This window comes from Medicago sativa, chromosome 2 (genome assembly GCF_051527215.1).
Source record: "Medicago sativa cultivar Bolivia chromosome 2, Bolivia_mono, whole genome shotgun sequence".
NCBI lineage: Eukaryota > Viridiplantae > Streptophyta > Magnoliopsida > Fabales > Fabaceae > Medicago > Medicago sativa.
Window position 1 is genome coordinate 20,461,988 of NC_140750.1, and position 23,842 is coordinate 20,485,829.

The 23,842-nt window shown below is 32.9% G+C and overlaps 2 protein-coding genes across 2 annotated transcripts; one reads left to right on the plus strand and one right to left on the minus strand.

The window, feature by feature from the left end:
- Positions 1 to 4,032: 4,032 nt before the first annotated feature.
- Positions 4,033 to 4,356, plus strand: LOC146945377 (uncharacterized). Its single transcript, XM_085748062.1, has one exon. It carries the CDS (start codon positions 4,033 to 4,035, stop codon positions 4,354 to 4,356), a length of 324 nt encoding a protein of 107 aa, XP_085604188.1.
- A 9,048-nt stretch (positions 4,357 to 13,404) lies between these two features.
- On the minus strand, positions 13,405 to 15,559 carry LOC146945378 (ethylene-responsive transcription factor RAP2-3-like). The gene is made up of 2 exons (XM_085743699.1): positions 15,304 to 15,559; positions 13,405 to 14,269 (listed from the first exon to the last, which is right to left on the minus strand). Exons 1-2 carry the CDS (start codon positions 15,485 to 15,487, stop codon positions 13,671 to 13,673), a joined length of 783 nt encoding a protein of 260 aa, XP_085599825.1. The 5' UTR covers positions 15,488 to 15,559; the 3' UTR covers positions 13,405 to 13,670.
- Between the last annotated feature and the right edge of the window lie 8,283 nt (positions 15,560 to 23,842).

Genomic DNA, 23,842 nt, shown 5'->3' on the forward strand with positions numbered 1-23,842 from the left:
TAGCCTGCATACTGCATACAGGTTTGCCTATAGGAGCTGAACCTACGGTGAATGGTAATGGCGTGCTGCAGATTAACAAGCCTGATGGCCCGAAGCAACTAAAGCGTCTAAGGTTGGAAGAAAGCGAAGATTGCACTTCAGCAAGACAAAATGCGGAGACTGTCACTGATCTGAATAGGACAGATAATAGTTCTTCTATAGAAGTTTCTGATGTTGTAATGCATGAGTCTGTTTCGGCAGCAAATTCTAATGTAACGGCAGGTACTGAAAATCAGGCCCGCCGAGATAAATGAGTTTTATATCATGGAACTGTCGGGGTTTAGGCAGCCCGAGCACAGTTCCTAATCTCAAATACCTCATCCGGACCTACAAACCGGAAGGAATATTTCTGTCTGAGACAATGGCAGCTCTAACTAAAATTGAAGAATTAAAGTATATTTTGTCTTTCGATTCTTGCTTTACTGTTAATAGAATTGGTAGAGGAGGAGGTTTAACTTTCTTATGGAAAAAAATCAGTAGACTGCACTATCACAAATTTTTCTCAAAACCACATTGATATAGAAGTGGATGATCAATTAAATCGAAAGTGGCGGTTAACTGGTTTTTATGGAATGCCTGAAAGAGGAAGAAGAAAAAAATCATGGAATTTACTCCGGAACCTATCACAATTATCCTCTTTACCTTGGTGTGTCTTTGGAGATTTTAACGACATCCTGTCATCTGAAGAAAAGAAAGGTAGATCAGAGAGAGCTCCTTCTCTAATACGCGGTTTTCGCCAAGCAGTTTTGGATGCTGGTTCGATTGATTTGAATATGAGTGGGTATGAATTTACATGGTTTAAAAGCTTGGGTACAACAAGGGCTGTTGAAGAAAAATTAGACCGAGCTCTTGTGTCTTCTAACTGGTGCAATTTGTTCCCGAATGCTACTCTAGAATGTCTGACCGCTTCATCGTCTGATCACTATCCTATTTGGCTCACTTGCAAACCACAAATCAACCCTCAAAGGAGTACACATCGTTTTAAGTTTGAGAATGTCTGGCTTGCAGAATCGGATTTTAGCAATTTAGTAAGGCAACAATGGCGCAGTTATAATGACAGCAGCATCACACAGAAGTTGAGTAATTGTGCAAATGATCTCGTACAATGGAGCAGGAATAATAATAAGTTACAGCATGATATCAGTCAAGCAAGGAAGCAACTTGATCGGATTAGAACAAATGTTACAGCTTCAAATCTGAACCAATATTCGGCGCTTCGGAAACGGTTAGATAGGCTACTTGTGCAAGATGATTTATATTGGAAGCAAAGGGCCAAGACGTTCTGGTATCGTGATGGGGACCTAAATACCAAATTCTTCCACGCCGCAACCACTTCTAGACGAAAAATCAATAGAATTGAACATCTTGAAGACTCAAATGGTACGGTATGCCGCAAAGAAGAACATTTTCAGTCCATTGCCCGAGATTACTTCTCACATCTCTTCACAAAGCTGCCGAGTTCTAGTGATACTGTTATATCAAAAATAAATGCTTCAATCACAGTTGAGGACAACCTTTATCTAACTGATGCTTTTACTTTTGAAGAATTTCGATTGGCTGCCTTTTCCATGCAAGCAGATAAATGCCCAGGGCCAGACGGCTTCAATCCTGGATTTTATCATCACTTCTGGGATATGTGCGGTTCAGAGATCTATCAGGCAGGTTGTTCTTGGCTCGCTAATGGTGTCTTTCCCCCTCACTTAAATTCAGCAAACATTTCTCTTATTCCGAAGGGGGATTCACAGAAATCAATGAAAGACTGGCGACATATTGCGTTGTGCAACGTAGCTTACAAAATTGTGGCAAAGGTTCTTGCAAATCGACTTAAATGTGTTCTGGATAAATGCATTTCTGCTTCTCAGTCTGCTTTTGTGCCAGGAAGGTCTATTCTTGATAATGCTCTTGTAGCCATTGAAATTATCCACCATATGAAAGCTAAGACAAAAGGAACACAATGTGAGGTAGCTCTTAAATTGGATATTAGCAAGGCCTATGACAGACTGGATTGGGAATACCTCCGTGATGTTATGATTCAGATGGGTTTCTCTTCGAGATGGGTTCAATGGATTATGCTTTGTATCGAAACAGTTGACCACACAATTTTGGTTAATGGCACGCAAGTTGGGCCTCTTGTTCCAGGTCGCGGTTTACGACAAGGAGACCCTTTATCACCCTACCTGTTTATTATTTGTGCTGAGGGATTGTCGGCTCTTATTAGTGATGCTGAACTGAGAGGAGTCATTAATGGAACTCGCATTTGCAGAGGTGCCCCCACAGTTTCACATTTACTTTTCGCAGATGACTGCTTTTTCTTCTTTGGAGCAAGCAAACAGGAAGCCATGGAAATGAAGAATATCTTAACTGTTTATGAGACTGCTTCAGGGCAAGCGATCAATCTACAAAAATCAGAAATGTATTGTAGCAGAAACACACTACCAGATTGTCAAGAATGTATAGCAAATATTCTTGGGGTGAAGCAAGTCCTTGGCACTGGCAAGTACCTGGGTTTACCGTCAATGATTGGCATAAGTAAAAAAGCAACTTTCAAGTTTGTTAAGGATCGAATTTTGAATAGAATAAATTCGTGGAGCAGTCGATGTCTCTCGCAAGCGGGAAGAGAAATTCTTATAAAATCAGTTTTGCAATTCATACCTTTGTATGTGATGAGCATTTTCTTGCTACCAGGTACTTTGATTAACGAAATTGAGAAGATGTTAAATGCTTTTTGGTACAAACTCAAGGGGTATGCATTGGTTATCTTGGGAACGACTTTCTGTTCCTAAGGTTTTCGGAGGAATGGGTTTCAAAAGTCTCAAAGCCTTCAATTTAGCCATGATCGGAAAGCAGGCTTGGGAATTGATCACCAACCCTGAATCACTTGTTACCAGGATACTCAAAGCTAAATATTTCCCGCATGGTGACTACTTTAGTGCTCCGATATGACATAATCCAAGTTATGTGTGGAGAAGCCTATGGAACGCAAGAGAAGTGGTAAGTAGAGGTCTCAAATGGAGTATAGGAACGGGAGAGTCTATTTCGGTTTGGAATCAACCATGGTTAAAGGACCCTATTCGCTTATCCCCTCTCACGGAAGTGCAGGACATGTGGGATGCACTAACCGTTGCTCACTTGTTTAAGCCAAACACTAAGAAGTGGAATGAAAATTTTATCCATTTTCTCTTTGATGCTGATACGGCAACTCAAATTTTATGTACACCTCTTATTCCTTCTGTTCATGTGGATAAAGCTACTTGGAGGTTTGAGAAAAATGGAATTTATTCAGTGCGTAGTGCATATCGGGACATCATTAATAATGATGATACCATGCTGTAACACAGAATATCGGGGCAATGGAATGCTATTTGGAAACTCAAACTCCCCCCAAAGGTAAAGAATTTTATTTGGCGTGTTTGTCGCAACTGTTTACCAACCTGTTCTAGACTGAATGCACGAGGGATAGATTGTCCCATCAATTGTGCCATATGTGATACATCTGCAGAGGATGGAATACATTTGTTTTTCGAATGCAGCAAGAGCATAGGATGCTGGCAACGTGTAGGCATGTGGCATATTATTCAACAAGTTTAGCTACCCACCTTTACATGCACATAACTGATTTATGCCATTCTTCAACATCTCGATAATCCACAACAACAAAGGTTTGGGGTTATGTTATGGAGCATATGGAAGCATAGAAACAATATGGTTTGGAACAATGTTGTGGAAACAATTCAACATATTGTGGACCGAGCCGAGACTTTTTTGAATAGTTGGAAGAACGCACAAGAAGTAAGGAATCACGGCCCTTTAAATAATTTGCAAAGTGAGACTGCCAAATGGACCAAGCCAGCAGAAGGAAGATATAAGTGCAATGTTGATGCATCTTTCTCCGCTTCACTTAACAAAGTGGGTTTTGGAGCCTGTATTTGAGACGATGGAGGAAACTTTGTTATAGCCAAAACCGAATGGCAGGTTCCCATACTCAATGTTGACATGGGTGAAGCCTTAGGCCTTTTATCTGCAATGAAGTGGGTGATAGAGCTCAACCTGATCAACATGGATTTTGAAACAGACTCTAAAGTTGTGGCAGATAGCATATGTGGAAAAGATGGTGTCTCTGATTTCATGGCAATTATCAATGATTGTAGACAGTTGTTAGATTCTGAATTAACGAATTCAGATGTGAAGTTCATTAGGAAACAAACCAATGGTGTTGCCCATAGTTTAGCTAAGGAAGCACCACACAATGCTAGTCTCCATATATATCATAACACTCCTCATTGTATTTCTACCTTGATTAATAATGAAAAGCTATAAGCTTATTGCTTTAAAAAAAAAAAAAAAACATAATGGATTTATTGAGGAAAACCATAAATCAATTTTTCCTATAATACATTTTTTGCGAAGGACAGAGCACGTTAGGTGGGACTAAATATCTAACTTCTAAGTAAAACTTAGTGGTAGAGTGTACTCAAATAATCTAAATTAATTTGTAGAGATGACTTATTGAGGAGTGAAAGATCCTAATTAAGATATATTTCTAAAAAAATATTGGTTTGTTTTTCATTATTTCAATAATAAAAACGACAATCTATTTTAAGAAAATAAAATAGTGTGGATGTAGATGGACTTGATTTAATTATTTTTGTTGTTTAAACTTTTCGTGCAATCTAGAAGTTGTTTAGGAAATACGTAGAGTATTGAGATTTACTATAGTTTTGTTTTATGTTTAAATTAAACTTGATTATTCCTTTATTTTCAATTTCAATGGCTGATGAGTGGATTGAAGACGGCTAAATGGACTTCTATATATGAAATTAAGATGTTTTTCCAAAAAATATATAAGGAATTAATATATGGTTCAAATCGGACCACCTACGACCACAACGGGGCATTAATTTTATGATGTTACGTTATTCCATTTGCTTTGTCGTTTTTTTTTTTTAAGGAGATTCGTTTGCTTTGTCGTAATCTGCTTGAATTTAATTTTCACCACAAAACATATCTGCTTGAATTTATGAATGAATGTTAAAATTTTGACCCAAAGACAAATTATTCTTGGAAACAAAAATATACACTACTAATCACGTGCAAATCATTAGTAGTTGATTACCAACTTTATGTATTTTAGGATCCGTTTATAGTTATGATAAAGAGTTGAAATTTGATAAATAGACTAACTACTTCCCTTGGCCGTTGCAAAGAATAACTACTTCCCATAGTGATGTGTATGGAACAAAGAGTATGAACTCAAACCAAGAGCTGCTTCATGGCATAGAGCATTCACCTCACCTCACCCTTTGACATGCTCAACGACATGGGTAAAATCTAACTAGCAAATAACACTTCTAAAACTAAAATTTCAACACAATTAGATACCACGAAAAAGTCAAGCTATTAGCATGGAGAAGTGGTCCGGTCCAAACCAAGAGCTACCAACTTAGGTGATTGTTTTAGAGGCGCTCTTAGAAATCGTTGTTGAGTCTAACAAAATTTCACAAAACCAACTTGTAAGGTGGAGATTGCTCCCACTTATAAACACATTGTCAGATCATCTCTTATCTAATGTGTCACTCTTTAACACATCCTCTTACGCCCAGGACTGGACATCTGGAACGTGGATATAAATGGTGAGTGACTCGATAACAGAAACCTGGTAGCAGGTGGTCCAATGAATCTTAGAGAGACTCTGATACCATCTTAAGGGAATAAAAGTGGAGATGTCAAACGAAAAGTTTGTTTCAACACTTCATAATTAAGATAAGATCCTTGTGCAAATTAAGGGGGTGTATTGGATTATGATTCTAAGAGATTTTAAAAGACTTTTTTATCATGAAAAAGTCATGTGGTATTCAATCAAGACTCTTTCCAACTTAAAAAGTTTTGTGGTATTCAATCAAGACTCTTAGTCATTTAAAAAAAAGTCTTGTGGTATTCAATCAAGACTCTTCATCACTTGAAAAAAGTCGTGTGGCATTCAAAATCATTCAAAATTCGAAGGATTGTTTAATAAATCAGATTTTGATGGATTTTGTGGGATTTTCTAATGAAATTTTAGCATGAAAAAGTCTTTCATAAAATCATGAGATTTCTTAGGATTGTGTTTTTTTTAATTAGATTTTACTATCTCTCTCCTCCTTACTCTCTCAGTCTCTCTCTCTTCCTCTCCCCTCCCCCATTCTCTCTAACTTTCTCGTTTCCCTCCTCCCTTCTCTATAACTCCCCCCCCCCCCCCCCCCCCCCAACTCTCTCTCCTCCCTCTTTAGCGTTCACTAACCTGTATTGAGATTTTGTGGAAAGAGAGTGTGTTATGATCATTTTTTCAATGAGTCCTTAAAATTCATAAAATCTTTTAAAATCCATAAATTCATTTCAAATCCTTTAAAATTTAATGAGTTAAATCCATTGAAATCCAAATTGTAAATCTGGATAGTCTTTTAAAATCATCAAAGTCATCAAAATCCTGCAAAGTCTTTTAAAATCCTCAAGACTTTTTTAAACAAAAATTGTCCTTTAAAATCCTAATCTAATACACCCTCCTAAGGGCTTAAATCCTAGTCCTTTTTTCTCAATATTTTTATTTGGCAGCCCAAAGTACTTAATACAAAAAAAAAAAAAAATGCTCTTTAGACATCCATGATTTGCTCTCAAGCACCCTAAAATGATCCTTTTACCTCTAGTGACAATTTTCTATCATTCGTTGTTGAATTGTATTTGACTTTCGTTTGCTGCTAAGCACCACACTTAACTATCCTTTTAGACCTATCGATATATTAGGCATGGTTCACTTGTACCACAATATTCACTCACCACCTTCCTATCATATTCCATCCTAAAATTCAATTTTTTGTCGTAAAAAAAGTGTCTGGAATCATTGAAGAATGATTGCTTTAAGATTTCTACACTCATTCGACGTCAAGAAACTTGTCATCATGGTGAAAATCAAATGTATGTCATGTTGGTGAACAAGTGCCATGCATAGATCTGAGGGATGATAACGAAAAAAGAACTATTTTTTCCATCCTAAGATGCTTAAGGATGATGGCAGTGTAGTATCCATGTTTTTTTTTATGGTATATGGAGATAATAAGCTATGTCTTTAGGTTCGTTTGAATTGCAACTACCAAAATTGTTAGTACAAATTTGGTGTCATGTTGTGGAGTCTTAAGTTATTTGATGTAATGTATAATATGTTGCCAATTTCCCTAATGTTAAAATGTTCTTGAATTTCAATGGTTTGTGTATTGTTAATATGTAATATCAAATTGGTGTAATGTTATTGAACTATGAATGATGATTTTTCGATTATGAGCGAAAACTGTTGCTGGAAAAATTATTGTTTGTTGAATGGTCTTTGTGACTCACAAGTGTCTAGACACGACATTTTGTACTCTGATTGTGCATTTCAATTCGATGTATTGTGTTTTCTCTAAAACTCATGCTTAACTGTCGTTCCTAGCAACTACAATTATCTGTCGTTGCTAGAGCAACTACCGTTCAACAACGAACAATAGTTAATTGTCGTTGAGGATATTTTATCAGTTCATTGCTTAGTAGATTTTGAACCCTCCTAAGCTTTTGGATCAAGATCTGAGCAAATCATCAAGTTAAGCATTCTTCACCAGAGGAGATTTTTTATTTTTTTGGGGAAAATATCAAGTCGGCACAACAAACAGATATTTCAAGGAGTTCTAATTTGGACAAATCGAAAATAGTTTTTCCAATCATTCTTATCAATAAAAAAATATGTAGTCTCCATTTTCTAATACAAAATATCAATCCCAACGCTGTAGAAAAGAATTTATTTTCAAACTGTAAATATGTCCTGATATACTTTTTGCAGTTAACTTAGATATCAATATATCACGTGAACTTCTTGTTAGAGACTTCTTATTTTTTTTAAACACTAGAGACTTTGTGTGACCGGTCTAGAGCTGTCAAAACGGGCGGCCCGACCCTAAACGGGTCAGCCCTAACGGCCTTCGGGCTTTATCGGACCGGGCCAAAAAGCCCGGTTGAAAAACGGGCTTGAAATATACTACCCGAGCCCGGCCCTACACGGACTGCGGGCTAACGGGTCGGCCCGTATTAAAAATTACATTTTTTTATATAAAAAAAGTACTATAAAATACTCCTATAATTTTTTTTATAAATAATATTTTTAATATGTTTAAATAATGTCTGGCACAAAAATAAATTGTAAACATTTTCGTACACTAGTCGTAAACTAAAACGGCGAGGTAAACAATTTTAAATAAATTAGATACGTTATGGATATAGATATTTATATATTCGATCTTTAAACTTATAAATAATGAAACGAGTAAATATAATTTTATATTACATTTATATGTGCTAATTCATTGAATTTTCACTTTTATTTTTTACTTTGATAATCAACTAAGTAAAAATTATTTGAAAAATATATATAATTTATAGGATTTTTTTTGTTATGCAGCTACCCGCGGCCCGTTCGGGCTAGCCATAACGGATACCGGGCTTTTTCGGGCAGGGCTAAAAGCCCTATTAAAATTCGGACTCAATATTTTTTGGCCCAAGCCCTATAATTAATCGGGCTAAACTGGCCGCCCCGTACGACCCGGCCCGTTTTGACAACTCTACCTGAGCCCGGCCCTACACGGGTAGCGGGCTAACGGGCCGGCCCGTATTAAAAATTACATTTTTTTATATAAAAAAAGTACTATAAAATACTCCTATAATATTTTTTATAAATAATATTTTTAATATGTTTAAATAATGTCTAGCACAAAAATAAATTGTAAATATTTTAATACACTAGTCGTAAACTAAAATGGCGAGGTAAACAATTTTAAATAAATTAGATACGTTATGGTTATAGATATTTATATATTCAATCTTTAAAATTATAAATAACGAAACGAGTAAATATAATTTTATATTACATTTATATGTGCTAATTCATTGAATTTTTACTTTTATTTTTTTACTTTGATAATCAGCCAAGTAAAGAATTATTTGAAAAATATATATAATCTATAGGATTTTTTTTGTTATGCGGGCTAACGGGCTACCTGCGGCCCGTTCGGGCTAGCCCTAACGGGTATCGAGCTTTTTAGGGCCGGGCTATAAAGCCCTATTAAAATTCGGGCTCAATATTTAAGGTCCAAGCCTTATAATTAATCGGAATAAATGGGCCGGCCCGTATGGCCCGGCCCGTTTTGACAGCTCTAGTTACCACACCTTTTTTTATTTATTTTTATTTTACTTCTAATTAAGGGTGACCACGAGACAAATTATAATTGTTATTCACCTACTCTAAATTTTGGATCTTAGTTAACTTTTAGACTTGAACTTGACTGTAAACTTTAAAAATCAGATGATAAACAATTAGTAAATATAAGAGTAAATTACACTCCCCTCCCCTCAAAGATGCTTGAATTACACTCCCCTCCCTTCTTATGTTAAAATATACACTCCCCTCCCCTCTTATTTAAAACATATTATAAAATATTTCACTCCCCTCCCTTAAGAGAAGCTTGAATTACAACATTCCCCTCCCCTCTTATGTTTAAACCTACACTTTACTCCCTCAAATTTATTTTTTTATTTCTAATTATCTAGCAAAAAAATTAATAATCTAACACACTTAAAAAAAAAATAGTATTGTGGGTCTATTTTAACATAATCAAAATTTGAATACATATTTCCCCTATTTTTTATCCACAATTGCATTAACATTTAGTTTTAAACCCTGTTATAAAATATGAAATAAACTAAAATAAAATTAAAATATGTGAAAAATTACTAAAGACAATAAAGTATGGTTATTTAAGATAAATTTTATACTCTAAATTATAAAATTAATAGGAAAATATTTAAATTTAATTATCATTGACATATGAATTATAAAGAAATGAATTTATTTTTCTTAATGGTTGTTCAAATTTTTTATATATCATAAAAATAATTATTTATATTAAAATAGATTAAAGTGTAGTTCATATTTAATTATTAAGGGAAGGGGTTGTGATTCAAGCATCTTATAGGGGAGGGGAGTATAAATTTATCTTTTCAAGGGAGGGTACTGGGTAGTGTATATTTTAACATAAGAGGGGAGGGGAGTGTAATTCAAACATCTTTAAGGGGAGGGGAGTGTAATTTACTCTAAAAATAAATTTTATTAGTGTAAATTATGATCTTTCACACTATATATTATTTTAGTTTTTCTCTATATTGATAAAGACATAAATAAGTAAATAAAGAAAAGATACTTATATATTAGACATGTCTACGAATAACCGTAAAAATTAGATGTCTTCGAATAAATCAAACTATAACTGATCTTTTTTAGAAAAATTCATTTATGAAACAAGTTATGACAAGTGTGAGTTAGAAATCTAACATAATTTACAAAAGTGAAGGTTGATTACTTTATAAAAGTGGGATGACTCTTAAACTCAATGATTTAAGGTTTTGTGTTAAGATGTGGTGTGTAACTCTCTTACGTGATTGCTCTTGGCTCAATGTGAATGATACTCGAGGCTCCCCTTATGATCCAACAATAGTATATGAGAGAATCCATAAATTCAATATTTTAAGTTTTGAGTGAAAAGCAGTGTCCAACCAATCCAAGATTTTAGTTAACACTTGAGATACCATAACATCTTTCTCTAAAATGCGAGATTCTTTAAGTTTGTGGTCAAACACCAGAAATCTCTCTCACTCCCCTCATCAAGTCGAGCTAGAGTTTTGATACCAAATCCTTCTCATTTGGAAAACTTAAAAATTGTATTGGAGGAGGGTTTTGAGAGGTTTTGGAGGGTTTGTATGAATTATTCAAATTTAATTTATATTGTTATAATATTCTTAAAACTAAAAATATATTAACCATAAACATTAATATATCATTTTCTAAAACAAATCTTTCAAAAAATGTGAAAGTTTTTCTCATATCTCCTTGTATTTCCCATCCTCCAAAGTCCTCATTTCCCGTCCCCTCTAAACTTTCAAGCTAAGACTTTGTTTGAGAGTTTGGAGGGAGGGGAGGGGTGTGTTTTGGAAAGAAAAAAAAAGGAGCAAGTAGAAGAAATAAAAGACATTGAAAGAAAAGGGCTTTAGAGTTTAGTTTTTTTTATTCATAATACAAAATCTCCATCATTTGGGGGAACTCAAAAATTGTATTGGGGAGGATTTTGGGGGGATTATATGAATTTTTCAAATTCAATCTTTGTTGTTATAATATTTTTAAAATTAAAAATATATTAATCATAAACATTATTTATCATTCTCTAAAAAATTACTCTTACAAAAAATGAAAGATTTCAACTTTATATATATATATATATATATATATATATATATATATATATATATATATATATATATATTTCTCACCCCTCTAAACTCTTTCTCCCAAACTCCAAAACAAATCCAAAAGCAACAATAAATATGAGATGTTTAATGCAACACCCTTTCGTGCCAAGATTATATTTGACAAATATGGGTTGTCAAATAGCAAATCTGAGATACTCTTTTTGGTATCTAAATCTTTGTCTTCTTAATTGGGCCTCTTCATGTAATTGCAGCCTGTCAAATGATAATAAAATATGAAAGTTTTATTAAACACCCCTACATTTATACCTTGACCCCAACATTTAACTCAAACCACCAAATTCACCCTTTATAGAAAGAGTAAATTACACTCCCCTCCCCTCAAAGATGCTTGAATTGCACTCCACTCCCCTCTTATGTTAAAATATACATTCCCCTCCCTTGAAAAATAAAATTTATACTCTCATCCCCTATAAGATGCTTGAATTACAACTCTTTCCCTTAATAATTAAGTATGCACTACACTTTAATTTATTTTAACATAAATAATTTATTTTATGATATATACTAATTTTGAACAACCATTTTAGAAAAATAAATTCATTTCTTTATAATTTAAATGTCAATGATAATTAAATTTAAATATTTTGCTATTAATTTTATAATTTAGAGTATAAAATTAACTTTTAAATAACCATGTTTTATTGTCTTTAGTAATTTTTCACATATTTTAATTTTATTTTGAGTTATTTCATATTTTATAATAGGGTTTAAAACTATACGTTAATGAAATTGTGAAAAAAATAGCGTAAAAATATGTATTCAATTTTTGGTTATATTAAAATAGACCCGCAATATTATTTATTTTCGAAGTGTGTTAGATTATTATTATTTTGCTAGATTATTAGAAATAAGTAAAATTATTGAGGGAGTAAAGTGTATATTTTAACATAAGAGGGGAGGAGAATGTAATTCATGCTTCTCTTAAGGGAGGGGATTGAAATATTTTCTAATATGTTTTGAATAAGAGGAGAGGGTGGTGTATATTTTAACATAAGAGGGGAGGGAAGTGTAATTCAAGCATCTTTGAAGGGAGGGGAGTGTAATTTACTCTTATATAAATAAAACTCAGTCACTTTTTCACTTATTCACCCCACTTTTTATGGAAAACGTTGTGCACCCTTCTTGCCTTCCGATTTTATTTTTCTTTTTACCGGAATCGACTCTTGCAACCTGAACCATATCCCAAAATCAACTCTTGCAACTGGATTGTTACCGATTTTGATTAAGAATTGGGATATTGAAGAGTGAAACAATATTTTTTTTTAAAGAATCCATCATATTTTAATTGCATTCTTAATCTCTCTATGATTTTTGTGTCAATAATTAAATTTATTTGTATATCTTTGATTGTTCCATAAATTGCATGACAAATGATTGTTAAAATAACACATCTCTATTAAAAGTTTTCAATGAGACAAAGAAAAAGGGTACCATCATACCTATTAAAATATATAAGTAAGCAGTCAAGCACCATGGACTCTATTTTTATATATCACCAACTTTTAAAAAAGAAAAACTACGATGATTACATTCACAATCATCTTTTGATGTTGTTGCTTTTCCTTTACTATTTATGACACTTGAAGCTTCAAGATTATTTTTTTCTTTTTGTTGATGATAACTCCAAAAATTTGTTTGTTTGAAAATTCGAATTCCAAATTATTCGTTGATGACAGTGTACGTGTGTGTATTTTTTTTATTAACAAGTAGTCAAGTAGGCATAAAAAAAATATTTAAATAATTAACATACATCATTAACAATCGACATTATTCTTCTTCTAACAGTACTAGATATTAGATTCATGCATCCAATCCATTATATCACAATCAAAATCCAATGTTTGATTAACACACTTCATACATAAAAGACAAGTATCACACGGTTCATAAACGACAAGTATCACAATATTATATATACCACATATCATACTCAACATAATTTAAATACCATAACATAACATAAATTAACATGCACGATGCAAAAAAAAATAGTCTCATACACCTTACCTACCTTTATTTATGATCAAAATAATATTCACAATCATAATACGCCGCACCTATATGGCTTATATTTTCAATAATAATCCAACATCCAAACCGTCTAAGATAGAAACAAAAGAGACAACACCATAAAGGAAGAACACAAACAACATAGTTTATACAGTCACGAAATTTTAAACATAAGCATAAGCATAAAACGATAATAATAAAACACCATAAGGTGGTCCATTTTTGCAATAATAATAATTAGTTTCTTAGTTATAAAGCAGGTGACGGATGGGATCAACCATGTCTTCAGAAGCCCAAAAGTCCATGAAGCTGTTGTCCCAATCAGCAGGCATGGTGAAAGGCACAGGCTCCGGCTCGGGCTGAGTCTCAACTTGGGCCGGGGCTTGGACCTGAGGGATATCACTATCCAAGCCAAGGATCCATTCAAGGTCAGACATTTTCTGCTTGATTTCCATTTCCTCATCAAGCCCAAACCCAGACTCAGCTGACTCAGAGCTAGCCTGGGAACTGGCTTGATCAAAGCTAACGCACCGCTTCTTTGCTGGAGGAGCGGTGACAGCAGCATCAGCAGGAGTGTCAGGGAAATTGAGCTTAGCCTTGTCGCCGCGAATGCGCTTGGCCGCAACGTCATAAGCTCTAGCTGCCTCTTCAGCTGTTGAGAAAGTACCTAGCCAAACACGAACACCTTGTTGTGGGTCCCTTATTTCTGCAGCCCATTTGCCCCATGGCCTCTGCCTGATTCCTCTGTAAACATTCTTACGGGCTCTTTTGCCTCCGCTGCTCTTCTTACCCTTCTCTACAGTTACCAAGCTTTGTTTCTTCTCAGCATTGTCACATGCCACCACTGCATCACACAAATAGTACAATACTCATTGCGTTATCATCACGTGACACCTCAAAAATATACTTCACACTAAAAATAAATACACATTTAATTTTTCTTCGAACAAAAATACAAATTTATTTCCTAAAAAAATTTATTTAGAAGAAATAAAAGGTTTATCGTTTTTCATCCTTTTGATATTGGCATTTTTTATGTATCTTCAGTTACATCGCATCTGATAGGATCATTGAATCAAATCATTGATAGTAGCAAACAAGTATTTTATTTTTTTAGTATAAAGTTGTATAGAATTCACTTTTTTAACCTTTTCTTTTTAAATAACGTGGGAAAACGTGACCAAAACAAAATTGACATCTCTGTTAATTTTTAATGTAAAAAGTTTAAAGTAGTAAATTCTTGAACTTTCCATGAAACCTATTCTAGTCCCAGAAACACCATTCATGCATCTAGTACTATGTACCAAACACCCAAAACCAAATTGAATGGCCATAGCGTTAAAGACAATGAGAATTGAGTGAATATCAATAAAATGATGTCATATATACAAAGAAAATAATTAGAAAAAGAATTGACCAAAAAAATTAGAAAAAAATTCTTTTTTTAATAAAATATTAAAAATATCAAAATCAAAGATTAATTTAATTTTTTCTTCTTTATTTTGATATTTTTTTTCACCTTTAGTCAACAAGATATTTGATTTTTTTCCTCTAAAAAAAATATTTTTTTTGCCTCTAATTTTTTTGGTCAGTAATTCAAGTTTTTTTTAATATAAATCATAATATTGGGTGTTAAATAATTTGTTTGCCTTTTCAAAAAAGTGTATTTCACTTTTAAAATAAAAAAGAAATTTAAGAAACTAAATTAAATAGACTAAAATCATCAACAATCACTGAAAAAAAGGGATACCCATAATCATCATCATGAAGAAATTAGTTGAAAAAAAGAAAATTGGATAAAAACATTGGTATAGTGGTGGGGGAACAAGAACAACCTAGAACAAGAAAGTGATAATGGTTGGTAAAGTATATACGTACCTTTTTTGTCTGATGAGAAGAAATTCTCAAAGCTAAGAGGTGGTAGCTCTTTGGAAGTGGGGGTGTTAAAAGCAGCAGCACCACCACCAAGACCAAGTAGATCAACAGAAGGATCAAGCTCAAACCATAGGTCACGGTCACGTTTCACACCAATGAAATCAGAAATGATAGCACCTCCACACATGTTTTTTTTGAGAGAAACACAAGAACAAAATTATTGTAATATGATATGATGTGAGAGAGATAACACAAATGAGAGAGAGTGTATCTATCTATAAGATTTATATATAGACATCAACTTGCTTCTCACATACACTTACACTTTGTGGGTCCCATTTAAAAATATGTGAATCTTAGAGGGTTGATTTATGATCAAACGGTGGTGAGTTACGGTTTGATTACGTGGAGGGTTGTTGATATGTTGAGTTTAAAAACGGTGTTTTGAGAGTGGTTTTGTGGTTTTTGTTTAGGATGGTTGTTTTGCAAATGTAACGGATGTCAGAATGGTGCCAAAAATAAATGGGACAGAGAGAAAGGTTACACGCAGAGAGTGTGGCTGTGGGGCCACTTGGTTTTTAGGAATAAATAAATAAAAGAAAAATAAAGCTAACAAATGCTCTAAAAACATTTTTTTTTGGTGGTGGGCGGTTTAATCTCTGACCTTGCATATTATGCATTGTCCATATCAACTGATATAAATTTACGACGACAATGTTCTAAGAACATCTATTAACAATATATAAAAATTGTATTTTAGTCACGTAAATTTAGTTCAGTTAGTAAAGACAATACATAATATATGTAGGGTTAAGAGACAATACATAATATATGTAGGGTTAAATTTCAAATTCCGGACACCTCACTTCTTCACATTTAAATGTGTGAGCTCCGACCACTAGACTATTTGTATTTTAGCATAATTTTATTATTATCCTTTTTAAACTCATGATTATCTTAATTTTATGTGTTTAATCATCATTTTGCAAAATACCCCCTCTGATCATTATTATAAGCAAAACTCCACTTTTTAGATACATTTAATAATTAATATATCTAGTCTATAATAGAGACTAGATGCATTAATTATTCATTGTATCTAAAAAGTGAAGTTTTGCTTATAATAGTGATCGGATGGAGTATAAAACTAATTTATTTAATTTTTGAAAATTTATTTTTTTAACATTATCATCGTAATTACGGATAACTACGGAATGGACTGTAACTAATTTCATTTAGCAAAATATCAGCCAATTTGTTACTCCTTTATCATCATAGCAAAATCTGTGCCAATTTGTTACTCTTTTATGATCATAACTACGACAAAATGTTACTCCCCCCATCCCATAATAACCGAGTCATTTGCAAAAAAAAAGTGTCCCAAAATAACTGAGTCATTTCACTTTTCAATACAATATTAATTACTTTTTTCCCTTTATAATTTAATTAATATTACTTTCATCACTCCCAATTCAACATATTCCACTTTGTATTTATGATAGTGGAGAATCCATCAATACTTAACAAAAGCACTTAAAACCATTTATCACTTTCCTTCTTTTATATACTCCATCCAGTCTTAAATATAAGTGAAGAATTTTTTTTTAGGTTCATTGAACTATTAACGTATCTAGACTATAATATGAATTAAATACATCATTTATTCAATGAACCTAAAAAGAGAATCTTCTCTTATATTTAGGACCGGATGGAGTATTTTTCTTAATATGTGTAAAATGAGCTAATGTCTCAGTTAATTCGAGACGGAGGGAGTAGTTAATTTGTGATTGTCTTTTTTTAAACCCATGATCTTCTTAATTTTATGCGTTTAATGGTCATTTTGCAAAATATAAAACCAATTTCTTTCCTCTTTCTTCTCCTTATTATTCAATTCACTTAAATATTAGATAAAAAAATGTATTATGATATGAATATAAGAAAAAAGTTTATTCTACTCTTTTATACATTAAGTATAAAAAAAAAGGTTTATTATCAACTTTTTAATCTCTTAATCTCACTAATTTGCATATAAAAAATCAATAGAACCACTACAAACACTACATTAATTTGATATTTTTAAAATAATTATTAGTTTTCAAAATTTAATCATATAATATATATATATATATATATATATATATATTGACTATATTTATAATTTGATTTTTGAGATATAAGCATATAAAATTTGCAAAGAGTACAATGTAAATATTTAACGATATATTTTTATATTTCGTCAAAAAACGATATATTTTATATAAAATAAATATTTTATATTAACTAAATATTTTATATAAAATAAAAAATATTTAATAAAGACAATATATTAATGTTGATATTTTAAAAATAATCATGAATTTGTGAAATTTTATAATATATGGATGAATTCCTTATGTTGACCTTGATTTCAGTCATAATTAATCATGTTATTTTTAGCCCATGAGTTATTTAATTTTTTCTTTTTTTTTAGAAAAAGACCCATAAGTTATTATTATTTTCTCCTTTTATATAAAAATGAAAAAGTAGAAGTTATTGTAAAAGAAATTGAGAGAAAATAATATATTTGGTCAACAATGAAAATTTAATAAAGAATGGAAATGGAAAGGTAAAAAGACAAATGACGGAAATAGGTTTTAAACTTTGTTTTATGAAAGAAAGATGGAGACAAAAAGCTAAAAAAATAAACAAATTTTAATTGATGGACATTTGGGAAATATATAAAAATTATGGTATTTTGTTGTAATTGTATTTGATTTGTTAGAAAGTAAAAAACTTGTCCTCGTGAGCTTAGCTCAGTTGGTATGGACAATGCATAAAATATGCAAGGTCCGGGGTTCGAATCTCGACCACAAAAAAAAAAGACCAAAAAAAAGTAAAAAAAAAAAGTAAAAAAAAAAACTTAACAAAATTTGTGAAGTAAATATTGACAAACACTAAATAAATGAATAATTAAGGCGCAAATAAAATAAAATGATATTTTTGTCATCATTGCCTCGTTGTCATGCTTGTCCAAACACTCAAAATCACCTTTTTTAGGCAAAAGAGAATTCTCTCATGCCACGTGAGAGTCCAATCCAATCTAAACCTTTGATTTTCTAGGTGAGAGAAAAAAGAAGATACATATCTGAATTAAAAAAAATTGGGAAAATTGGGTTTAATGGTTAAGATCTCTACACTTGAGGATAATCGAGATAAATAAAATTGAGAGATTATGATTGTTCAATTGTTTTATTGCTTTTTAAGTTTATTGTATATCATATTACGTGTTAGAAAATCAAATTCATTAACCAAAAATTGTGAAATACACGAGATTCACGCACAAGTCTCCTACACTCTTATTGTGTTTGGATACACGGTGCATCACTTTTATTATTGTGTCCCAATGTACGTTTATGTAGAAGCCACACTTTCTGGTTTATAGGAAAAGTGCGGCAGCGGTGGGAAAATTGGAAAACAAACATGCACTTCATTTGATAAATGAGAATTACAAAAATGTGAAATCCACGAGATTCACCCACAATTCAAATTTAAAAAGGTTGTGAAAAAAGTATAATTAATAGAAAACAAATAAATAATTGTATAGTTTTTAGTGAGAGAGAAGATAAAAAAGAATATACTTAAGACCATTGAGTTGTCACCTCACTAATAAGAGTTTGATCTTTTAATCTCAAGAAACTGAGTTCAATTCTTCGCAGATATAGTTTTAAGATTGTCATTAGCGTCAATTTAGTTGATAGTAATTTTTCCATCCCCCTATTTTTCAAATAACCTAATTGTGTAGACAGTAAAAACTTGCATATTAAATTATACTTTCTCTGTTGCAAAATGTAAGTAAAAATTAGTCAACAAAAGTTAATACATTTTCTTCTAAATTTGTACAAGATACATCAACTTATGTTGACTCATTTTTGTACCGAGTTGATGTAATATTTTTGTATCTACCAAAAGTAAGTATTCAAGTATCGTTTCCATAGGGACTAGTGTGATATCACAAACCGTTCAACATCAGTTACCATTTTAAGTTAGGGTTTAATCGTTTGTTTGTTGTAAAAACTAATCGGACTAAAATGCAAGAATTAAACGAAGATTTGATAAGACTTAAAAACAGTTATGATTAGATTTCATTGACCAAGCTTCACATATATCCTTACGATCACACATATGGATTCTAGCTATTAATCGATATTATCACATATCACTCGACAACATCGTTTATGTCTAAACAATGTTGTGACTTCGATCGTATCGTTTAATCGACGATTTCTCAATCTATTAAACGATCCGATAGCATTAAGCTTTGATATTTCAAGTGATTACCAAATCCTAAACCCCATTTCTAGAATTCAAGCTTTGATAGATGACTCTACTAAACCTAGATTCAAAAGCATTTTTCAATATCATTTCAAATCAAACATAAGCATGAAATAGCAAGGGTAATATCAATATCAATGTAAAAACTAGAATCATATATTGAAGTATCAAAAGAAATACATATTATGCTTGATCAAGTGCATCTAATCCCAACTAAGGAGATTTAGCTACTCATTGTCATGATAGCCTTGCAAAAATGGAAGAAAATATAAGATTACATGACAAGATATTGATTTCTCTAACAATCTTGATGAATCTCCCTTCCTACACTCTTGCTCTGTGCCTGTCTCTCATTTTTACCCTATCTCTCTCTAAAAATTAAAGTAAGTTATGTCTATAAAAAAATGAGAAAAAGGCTTTTATAGTGTTTCTGATAAGTGACAACTCGCCAGGTGAGATGCTGCTCGCCATGGCAAGTTGAGCTTCCTTTTCCCGAATATATTCCTGTGGCCAAGAGACTCATTGATTTATTCCAATGTGTCTCCCAAGTGTTTCCTAACCCTAGTTTCTACCTAAAAGGGACCAACTCTTAGCCTTTAATTTCCTAAAGATCCTCCTCTTTTGGTAAACCCTATAGTTTGTCTCAACACTTTCTCACCTCTTACTCGAAAGTGTTTCCTAACCCTAGTTTCTACCTAAAAGGGACCAACTCTTAGCCTTTGATTTCCTAAAGATCCTCCTCTTTTGGTAAACCCTATAGTTTGTCTCACCACTTTCTCACCTCTTACTCGAAAATGAAAGAAACACCTGATAAGTGCTAGAAAGTTGTATTTCAAATGAATATTTAAGGCACTTTTGTTACTTGTTTTGCAAGTTACTTAGGGAAAAGCCGAGAGATAAGTGATTATTGCCCTTTTTGCTTTATCTATCTTACTTCACCCATTTATGCAGGAATTGAACTCAAGACACTAAGCAAAGAAGAAATACAAAGAAGAAGTACAAAGGGTTACTCGCAATGGAGAGTAGAAGGGGATCAAAGGCGAGTCAGAGGCGAGCAAGAGACAGAAAGTCCAGAAACTACTCGCACTCAGCACGCAACGACGAGCAGGAGGCGAGTAAACTCGCAATGGCGAGCTTCAGAGGCGAGCAAGTTCCAGAGAGCACCAGAAACTACAGGCCCTCAACTCGCAAAGGCGAATGGAAGGCGAGCAACTCGCAATGGCGAGTACATTTACTCGCGAGGTGAGTTAGGGCGGCTTAAACTTCCAAGAGATGACGTGGCACAAACCCACTCATGAAGGAACCTCAACTCGCCATAGCGCATGAAGGAACTCGCGAGGCGAGTTGATGCGGAACAAAATCTCTATAAATAGCCCACTTGATCATTTCATTAAGATATCTTAGAATCTCATAGGCTTTTCTGTACTAGCTTTTGAAAGAGAAATAGGGCTTGTTCTTCATAGAGCGAGAGTGATAGGAGGTGGATTCTTCATCATTGTTGAGAAATCACAAGTTGTAATGAATCTTCATCTTTCAATTCAATCTTGCAAAGCTTTCATGACAATGAGTAGCTAATCTCCATTGTTGGGATTAGAGGTACTTGATCTTAGCTAAACATGTAATCTTTTGATCTTTAAATATATGGTTCTAACATTTGATTTGATATTGAGATTATTCTTGCACTTTATTGTTTATGTTTGATTTAATTGTGATTGAAAAATGCTTTTGAATCTTGGTTTAGAATAATCCTCTATCCAAACATAAATTCTAGACATGGAATTGATGTTTAGATATTCACTCTTTGTATCCAAACTTAATGCTTTCTTATCATTTAATAGATTGAGAAATCGTCGATTAAACGATAAGAACGACTCTTGAATCGTTTAATAGTTTAAGACATCGACGATTAAACGATCCAATTGAAGTCACGATTTTATTTGGACACGAATGATATTGAAGAGGGATACGTGATAATATCAAAGAAAAGCTAGAATCCATGTATGATCTTTAGGTTATGTGTGATGCTTGGTCAAGGAACTCTAATCCTAACAAGTCTCACGCCTTATTAATCTTAATTTTATTTTCATAACATAGTTACTTTGATTCTAAGCAAACAAACAAACTACTCTTTTAACTTAAGATGATATTTGGTGTCGAACGGTCCGTGATACCGCACTAGTCCCTGAGGAAACGATACATATAATACTTACTTTTGATCGTACAAAAATACTACATCAGCACCATATATTTATGGGTTAATAGTGTTTTACCCCGCCGTAATATATGTCATTTCTGGTTTTACCCCCTGTAAAATATTTTTTTTGGATTTCGTCCTTGTAATTTGAAGATTTTTGGTTTTGGACCTTCATGAATTTTGACTATACAAAACTGAAGATATGGCCGGGGGTAAACCAAAATTTGCTCAAATTAACAGGGGGTTAACTGAAATTTGCTGAAATTACAAGGGGGTAAACCTAAATTTGCTCAAATTACAGGGGGTGAAATTTTTCGTGAAGGTCCAAAACCAAAAAATCTTCAAATTACAAGGATGAAATTCATAAAAATATTTTACAGGGGAAAAACTGGAAATGACCTATATTACAGGGGGTAAAGCACTATTAACCCAATATTTATACATAAGCACACAACTCCTTAATATATCATTTCTAATCCACTTTTAAGCTTACTTGATTGTATAATCATTTAATTTTTTTAATTAAGATCCATAGGTTTCGACATATGGCCTTGCTCCAAACAACATACATAATTTAGACGTTTCCATTTTTCCCACATATTCTTTATCTACGATTCCAGATCCATAAATCTCACGTTTACCTTACCTTAGCTCCGCCTATTACAAACCTTTGACGCTCCTAAGGCACACAATATCAACTTAACATACTGAAATTCCGGTACGCTAGCTTCCTAATATTTTATACGATGTTTCAACATCAGACACAACCAGAATGTTGAGATTAATGTTTAAACATCGAACTAGCAGAAAACAAACAGATCAAGGAAAATTTTAAAAAAACAGAAACATAAATGGCACAGTTGGTTTGTGAACCTAGTTCGGTGACAAACACACCTACTATGGGGGCTACCAAGCCAGGAAGGAAATCCACTAGTGTAGTCCTAGTTTTATGTTCTCAGCAAACTCCAAGTTTTCAACTTATCACCTAGACACTACCCGTATTGACTTCAACCTAGGAACTCCTAGATCTGAGATCCCATCTCACGTCCAGTCAATCAATCACAGCCCCTGTGATTTAAATAAAGTTTAACACAAGAATAGAGACACACTCCAATAAACATAACCTTCTCTTTGCTTAAAAGCTTCTGAGAGATTCACAAATAACAAGGACTCAAGAAACCCTAATAATGACTCTTTTATCAATTGATGGTTTTGATCCATTACAACTCGACTACAGGTCCTGCTCAGTGCATCAAGATGATACAAAGAGAGGATCACAAATAAAGACCAAGTCGAAACCCTAAAAGACTCAATTGAATACTATTGAATTGATGAATAAAACTAGGGTCCGAGTCTTCCTTATATAGCCATTCAACAGCATGAGCTTTTTCGTCACAGGCTAAAAATCAACACAAGAATATATTATTTCCTTAAATGTCGCAACAACATTCTTAAGAATTAAGCTAAGTATAAACCGTCTTTCCTTGCTTCTAGGAACACGCTTCTTGAGCAGCAATCCACGTGAATCAAATCTTCAGAGAATATTCAGTGATCTCACGCAAAAATAAAACATCCAAGAAAGCGATACAAGACACAAAATCCTTTGATTATATAAAAAAACTTATGATAATTGGCTTCCGATCCTTATGTAGATTTGGATGGTCATATGTTCACAGTTTGGGGGGAAGCCCTCGATCACTTCTAAAATTTAAGAAAGATTTTTTTTCTTCATCTTTATTATTGGATTTTGATAAGCATTATCTAAGTTATCGTTGACCGCAAATAAGACAAAGTTTTATAGATTAATATATAACGTGACAGAGCATAACATAATCTTTAATTTTTGTATTCAACTCGTATGAATTTATATACATAACAAGAAAGACTTAATTACACTTTTGACCCTCTAAGTTTCTCAAAGTTGTATTTTGGTCCCCTAAAAAAAACAACTCTTTTCAGACCCCTAAGTTTACTTTCTATTGCAATTATGACCCAGTCAACGGACACGTGTGTAAATTATTTTATTTTATTTTATTT

Bases quoted from the DNA above. Each gene is read 5' to 3' on its own strand.
- LOC146945377 (XM_085748062.1), top strand. From the start codon at position 4,033: ATGGGTGAAGCCTTAGGCCTTTTATCTGCAATGAAGTGGGTGATAGAG.
- LOC146945378 (XM_085743699.1), bottom strand. From the start codon at position 15,487: ATGTGTGGAGGTGCTATCATTTCTGATTTCATTGGTGTGAAACGTGAC. The intron at 14,270-15,303 runs GTACGTATATAC...TGTGTGATGCAG, and splicing joins CTTCTCATCAGACAAAAAAG to TGGTGGCATGTGACAATGCT.